This window comes from Epinephelus lanceolatus, chromosome 18, assembly GCF_041903045.1.
Source record: "Epinephelus lanceolatus isolate andai-2023 chromosome 18, ASM4190304v1, whole genome shotgun sequence".
NCBI classification, from domain to species: Eukaryota; Metazoa; Chordata; class Actinopteri; order Perciformes; family Serranidae; genus Epinephelus; species Epinephelus lanceolatus.
In genome coordinates, this window is record NC_135751.1 from 41,879,457 (window position 1) to 41,887,131 (window position 7,675).

Sequence of the window (7,675 nt, forward strand, 5' to 3'; positions counted from 1 at the left end):
GTCTGTTTGTAGTCCTTTTGGCCCTTTTTGTAATTGTTGTGAGTCTCTTTGCAGCTGTTTTGCACATCTTTGTAGTGGTTTTGTGTCTCTTTGTGGTTGTCTGGCCCATTCCCACAGTTGTTGGGAGTCTCCTTGCGTGTATTTGCAGCTGTTTTGCATCTTGTTGTAGTAGCTTTCTGTCTCTTTGGCTCTTTATATATATTTCACATCTCGGTTGTTTTCTGTGTCTGTGGTTGTTTTGCCTTTTATTTATTTATTTGTTTTAATTGTTTTGTGTCTCTTTATGGTGATTTTGAGTCTCTTTGTAGTTGCTTTCTGTCTCCTCAGCCATTTTCTGTCTCTTTGTGGACATTCTGCATCTCTCGTTGCTGTGTTGCCCCTTTTCATAGTTGCTTTGCATCTCCTTGTAGTAATTTCGTGGCTCTTTGTATATATTTCACATCTGTGATTTTGCCATTTATGAAAAAATTATATGAAATCTCTCATTTCCTGTCTCTTTGTAGTCATCTTGCATCTCTTTGCGGTTGTTTTGCCCCTTTTCATTGTGAGTCTCTTTGAAGCTGTTACGCATCACTTTGTAGTTGTTATGTGTCTCATTGTATGTTCGCATCTCTGTGGTTTTGTGTCTCTTTGTAGTCACTCTGTTTTGTTTGGTCATGTTTAATCTCTGTTTTGTGCGTCTCTTATGTTTGCATCTTTGTGGTTTTGTGTCTCTTTGAAGTCATTTTCTGTCTCTTTGTTGCTCCATTTTTAAAGTAAGTTTCACATGCACATAAATTAATGTCAAGTTATCAAATTAAGCCAAAATAGCCATAACTATGAGCCGGTCACTGCGGCTGTGTGACTCTCACTGTCAAGACAGAGTAGCCACAGTGAATACAGTGAAATGTTGCAGCAGACAAAAACAAAAGGAAGGTTGAATTACAGTCACATCTAGATGTTTCTGTCACCAGCAGACAAATTGAAAGAGGTGACTTTGGCTTCCAGACTCAAGTCAGCAACTTCAGGTCCTCACACACACCCACACACACAGACACACATAGCACATTCAGCGGTCAGGTGTCATTTCAGTAACTTACATTTTGTTTTATTGAAAATACTTTGTGATGGTACAGTGACTCAGACACAAATTCATCAGAACTTCAATATGAACAGAAGGGGGCCAAGAACTAAGCCTTGAGGGACCCCACAATTCAACTGCGCTATCGTGGAGGTGGAGTTACCCAGAGCGACAGAAAAGCTTCTATTTAGGAGGTATGATTGTAATAAACAGACAATGTGAGACTGTTGATGTTGAAGATGTGAGGGCTGAAACATCATCATCATCAAAGAGAAAAAGAAATGCATCTGGAGCCGGAGTGTGCGACACTTGATCAGCACCTTGCTGTGTGAGTTACGTCTACATTTTCAAAGAGTCAGAGACAGGGTGGCATAAAGTAGATCATCAACACATTAAATATAAAATAGTCTTTATTTAACAAAACAAACAATCAAATCAAATAAAGTCAGCTGCATCTGCTCTCACAGGACGATGGACAGGTAGTCACAAACCTGAAAGAGACAACAACAATAAAGAAGTCCATCTGTCACAAGTCATACGACTGTTACTGTGTGGCACGCTGATTATTTTTCCTCTTTGTAAATGGAGTCAGTGAAGTAGCAGAGAACAGAAGTGGGCGACAGGTCGGTGCAGTTAGAACAAACAGACCTCTTAGTATAAACTTTCTGAAACTTCTGGTGGTGAGTGTGTCCTACCTTGCAGCTGATCATCAGGTTGGGGGAGCTGTCTGTGTTTGGAGTTACAGAGAACACGGGGTTTTGGAGACAGTCCTCCATGTGCTCCGACACTCTGGACTCCAGGAGGTGACGCAGGATGTCGGGGGTGATGTTCTGTTTCTGGAGACAAGGTGGACGATGCAGCAGCGTTAACTGATGCCATGTCTCACTGAGTCAGGCCTCGTCCACATGCACACAGGTATTTTTGAAAATAGGGTTTTTTATAAATGAGATAAGGAAGAAGAAAAGAAGACTAAGATAAAAATTACAAAGAACGTGAAAAAAAAAGAAAAAGAATACAAAGAAAGTCTACAAATGAAGAATACTAAGAACAAAATGAATATGAAGAATACAAAGAGGACGAAAAAGAAGATGAAAAAGATGTAAAGAAAGGAAGACAGTTATTTCCAGAAGGATACCTGCAGCAGTGATCTCTGCAACTTATGCTGATGCCTCTGTTCATTAATAAAGGTGAAGAGTAAATGTACATTTATGTGCAAACATGAAACATTTTCTCTCTTTCATACTGTACAAACTATGATGACTTAGGGGACTGGATGTTTCATGAAATGGCTCCTCTAAATGCTCACACCTTCTAGTGCTCAGATGACTAAAAGCTAGAGGTTATTTAATTTCGATGTGTTAAAGTTTGGCAATGTTGTTGCTAAAGCCTGAAAAAGAAGGCAAAAAAAAGTTTGTTTTATCTTTACTATATAATGATGAAAACTGTGTGTGTGTGTCTGTTCCAGGTTATTCTCCTCACTGACTTGGTCAATCCACGTGAAATTTGGCACAGTGGTAGAGGGTCATGGGAGGATGTGAATGAAGCAATATTACATCAATTGGCCAAAGGGGGGCGCTATAGCAACCCACTGAAATGTCAAACTTTGAATGGGCATATCTCATGCCCCGTATGTGGTAGAGACATGAAACTTTGCACAGAGATGCCTCTCCTCATGAGGAACACGTTTGCCTCAAGAACCCATAACTTCCGCTTATATAGATTTTCCGCCATTTTGAATTTTTTGAAAAACACTTCAAATGGATCTCTTCCTAGGAAGTTTGAGCGATCTGCATGAAACTGGGTGAACATAATCTAGGGACCAATATCTAAAGTTCCCTCTTGGCAAAAGTTGGAAAACTTACTAAAACTGAGCTTCTATAAGGCAATGAATATTGCGGAGGGCGTGGCTCATCACATAAAGGTGTATAACATCTCAGGGGTTTCACCCATCACCATGCAACTTTGTAGGCATATGACCACACATAATCTGAGGGGACCCCTCCATTATTGACCCCATCAAACAAAATGGGGGCGCTAGAGAGCTCATTTCTTATCTAGGCCTAACCGCCATATGGATTTTTACTAAACTTGGTAGATATGTAGAACAGGACGCCTCAAGGTAACTGGAGAAATTTAACTCTAATTGGCAACTGGGTGGCGCTATAACAACAGAAAAATGCTTCAAAATGGCTAAAATGCGACCGATCGCTGTGGCTCCCCCTGTGGACCAATGTTGGTGTTTTCTAATGTTTGGTATGACTAAGTCATGGTATGGTATGCTGCTGCAACAAGGGCTAGCCGCACCTTTCCCATGTGAACTACCAGTGCGCCCCACTTTTAAGTCAATACAACATATAAACACTTTAACTATCTGCCTTTCAACGTGCTACCTCAACTACTAATGTACAGCTTTAGCCCACTAACTATCCCACTATTGGCAATGGTACTACTGTACTTTCAATAAAGCAATCGTACTATCAACTTCACAAAAACTCTGTCTGAATACATTGCTCTTCTTAATGGGTTCAGTTGACTATTTAATCTGTAATTTCCTATGACCTGTATCCCAAACACACACCATGTGAAACTGTACATGGGCACCTGTGCACTCAATGGGTATGGACTAGTTAATAATATTTGGATTTTTGTTTAGTCTTACATAACAAATGCCTCTGTGAGTGATTCACAAAGTTGATGTTCTGATTATGTTTTTGCTGCTTTGTTCCCTTTTCTTGCCTTTTAATGCCGTCTGAATTTATGTTCGCTGGACTCTTATCCTGACTCGCTTTGAATTTATGGTGTCTTGTGAGCCCATGTGGGCTGTGTATAACTGCTTGCATTACACAATAATAAACATTCACTCATGAAAAACTCTGTTAGTGAGGTTAGAGCAGCACTGTTTTGGTCACATCTGCCACTGAACGAAATGTCGCCTCATTTGTGACACATTACAGAGGAGATGATGGCGCACACTCTGAAATCACGAGCCAATAACTCTGTTTCACATGTCTGTCTACACTGAACACTGAACATCTTCACCCTGGAAGGAGATGTGATGTTAATTATCTATGCTACTTGCTACTTTACTTACTCTTTAGCTGAGGTAATATGATCATTTAAAGAACGTCCAGTAACATAAAACAAAGTGTCCCCATTCGTCCCTCATTTAACAAACCCACCTTAGTGTTGATGTACAGTCCACAGGTGCAGGAGATGAAAAGGTTGTTGATGTTCAAATTGTTCCTGCGAGACAAAAGAAGCACGTTAATGTTGAGCACTAAAAATCTGTTCGTACAAAGTTATATTCAATTACTGATTAAAGTGATCAACTCTGTCTTTGTGTAACAAATATGAAAACTATCAGCCTGTGTCAATATCTCATGTGACAGCACTGATTTCTCAGACTCACGTGTGACAGATGGGGCAAATGATGTGCATCTCATCCATCCCCTCCACCACAGACGAGATGTACTGCTGCTCAAACTGCAGGTTCCTCTCAAGTTCTTCAATTATGGACATTTCTGGGATACAAAGAAAAACCATCTTTAGTTTGACCTCAAAATCAACAGGTTCCTTGTCTTCACAGTGCAGCTGCCTTGCTCCAGGCTATCACCAGTGTTGTCAAAAAGATTTATTCAACAATACATATTGACTCTGAACATTTGAAACAGCTTCAATTCTCATTTTCCACAGTATCAAGACATCAGCACCACTTCATCGCTCTCTCTGATCAGCCCCTTTTACACTGTTCATTCAGGGCAGGAACATCACAGCATGATGCTGCCTTGGCATTCTGTACATAAGGTACGATGAAATGGTGTCTGTATAGACCGTTTCAAACCGGACAACATAAACATTCTAAACGGGTCCCTTTGTATTTCCTGTTTGAATGTATGTTAATGCAGAAAATGACAGGCAGTAAACGGGGACCAAAGTTGTTGCCCTAGCAACAGAATAGCAATGAAACGGTCCATAGAAAGGACAGGCGGCAAGACAGGACTATGGGCGCCTTGGGTGTGACATTTTGGCTACGTGTTACACATGCAGGCCACCGCCAGAAGATTTAGTTGTTAGCAGTTAGCAGCTAACCCAAAGAAAAACAGCAGCTGAAAATGTCCACAAAACATCCATCCATTTTCATCCACTTATCCGGGGCCGGGTCGCGTCTTCAACGGATCTCCCAACGCTTTCCCAGGCCAGACGAGATATGAAATCCCACCAGCGTGTTCTGGGTCTGCCCCGGGGCCTCCTACCAGTGGGACGTGCTCAGGAGGCATTCTATTCAGATGCCCAAACCACCTCAACATGAAGGAGCAGCGGCTCTACTCCGAGCTCCCTCCAGATGTCTGACTCCTCCCCCTATCTCTAAGGCTGAGCCCAGACACCCTACAGAGGAAACTCATTTCCACCGCTTGTATCTGTGATCTCATTCTTTCAGTCACGACCCAGAGCTCATGACCATAGGTGAGGGTTGGGACGCAGATGGACCAGTAAATCGAAAGCTTTGCTTTCCGGCTCAGCTCCCTCTTTACCACGACACACCGGCACAGCGCCCGCATCACTGCAGAAGCCACAATGACCCGCTGATCCATCTCACGCTCCACTCTACTCTCACTCTTGAACAAGACCCTGAGATACTTGAACTCCCTCTCTTGAGGCAGTAACTCTCCCCTGGAGAGGACAATCCACCAGTTTCCGACAGAGGACCATGGCCTCAGACTTGGAGGTGCTGACATTTACATTTATTTGATTGGACATTTGTTTCATGTCTACAGTCGGGAGTTAAGAATGAAATGCATCATGGGAAAGACTTGTGAAGTTTGAGGAAGTGCCAAACATCACTCTGTATTAAAATCCTCCTAAACAGAGGCTGATTAGTGTGCGGAATGATTTGTTTTTTGACTTTGTCTGACGTTTCTTCAGTCCAGCACCCACTCCACTGCACATTAGAATGTGTGTGTGTGTGTGTCTTTTATAGTGTCTTTAATACTTCACCTTGAGACATGAGCTCCTGCTGGATTTCCTCCAGTATGGCCAGTTCATCATATTCCTTCATGACACTGAACATCTGCTCAGAGATGAGAGGAGAGCAGAGCTGAGGACAGGTTTTACTGGGTTCATGACTGACTCTGAAAATGTGTTTTAACTACAGGTGGATGTGTCTCATTCTGTGTCCTCACAGCTGACAGAGACAGACAGAGAGACAGGAGACCAGGACAGAGTACTGTACCGAGACACCGACCTGTGCCATCCCCTCCGGCCCCCACAGGGAGGGCAGCCTCCGCTCCTCTGACTGCAGGGCGCTCCACTCCTCCTCCATCACCTCCTGGACGATGCTGGAGGTCCCGGAGCCGGTGTCCCGGTGACTGTCCCCCATCTGCCGGTATCTCTCCAGCAGCCTGGACCGGCTGTTCTTCAGTCTGTCCACACAGCGCTGAGACAGACAGCAGACAAACAGGACAGAGTTAAACTCCGACATGCTAACAGGCTAACGTTAGCTAGCTGACGGTTACCGTTAGTTTTCGTCACCTTCCGGTAAGTTTCCTTCCATGGCGGAGTGGTTCCTTTATAAAGGGACCGGTGTCGGTGCAGAGCGTCCATCTGTCGGTGCCGTTAACGGGAGGAACTCTGAGACTGGGTCCAACAAACTGACTGAGACCTGAGGAGACGGTAAAACCAAAACATTCCAGCTTTTAACCCCGCGACCCGGAAGTTGATGTGTGCCGCCTCAGACTGCATGATGGGTATTGTAGTTCTGTCCTGCCCATTGTCCTGTAAATTATAATGAATTTTTTTTATCGAAATAAAAAAAGTCGACATTATTACTTAATTAAAAAATATATATATAGTATATTAAAAGAATGACAATTATTTTTTTTTAGCTATTCGGCCATTATTTTGGAAAAGTTTATTTCAAAATTATGACTTATTATCACAAAATTAGGAATAGATATCACCTCAAAATAATGACAAACTTTCTCAAAATAATTTTCTCGAATTTTTTGTTAGTGCATTTTTTTTAAATAACAGAACTTTATAAAAAATAATAACTTAATATCCCAAAATGTTGACATAATATCTAAAAATAATGGGAAGCTCTCTCGGAATGATGACTTATCTCAAAATAACGATAAGCTTTTTTTTTCCCCAATGTAATAACTCTCCTCAAAATAATGACACAATATATTAAAATAATGAGCAACTTTCTCAAAATATTGACTTAATATCCCAATGCCCTTTTTAAACTGTTTATCAAGTGTTCAGTTTTTTTTCAAATAACAGAACATTCTCAAAATAATGACATAATGTTTCAAATAATGAGAAGCTTTCTCAAAAAAAAAAAAAAAAAAATAGTATCACAAATAATACTTACTATCTGAAAATAATGAGAAGCTTTTTCAAAACAATGACTTGGTATACTGAAATGAGAAATTCTGTCAAAATTATGATTAAATATCTCAAAATATTGACACAGTTTCTCAAAAAATGAGAAGCTTTTTCAAAAATAATGACAAATCTCAAAATAATTATTTAGTATCACAAAATAATACTTGGCATCTCGAAACAATGAGAAACTCGCTAAAAATTAAGACTTGGTATCTACAAATGAGAAAT

At 41.1% G+C, this 7,675-nt stretch overlaps 1 protein-coding gene across 1 annotated transcript; it reads right to left on the minus strand.

Annotated features, from left to right (window-relative positions):
• Window positions 1–1,452: 1,452 nt before the first annotated feature.
• rpain (RPA interacting protein) lies at window positions 1,453–6,772 on the minus strand. The gene is made up of 7 exons (XM_033644174.2): window positions 6,590–6,772; window positions 6,303–6,494; window positions 6,056–6,128; window positions 4,470–4,581; window positions 4,240–4,303; window positions 1,756–1,896; window positions 1,453–1,551 (listed from the first exon to the last, which is right to left on the minus strand). Exons 1-7 carry the CDS (start codon window positions 6,659–6,661, stop codon window positions 1,522–1,524), a joined length of 684 nt encoding a protein of 227 aa, XP_033500065.1. The 5' UTR covers window positions 6,662–6,772; the 3' UTR covers window positions 1,453–1,521.
• Between the last annotated feature and the right edge of the window lie 903 nt (window positions 6,773–7,675).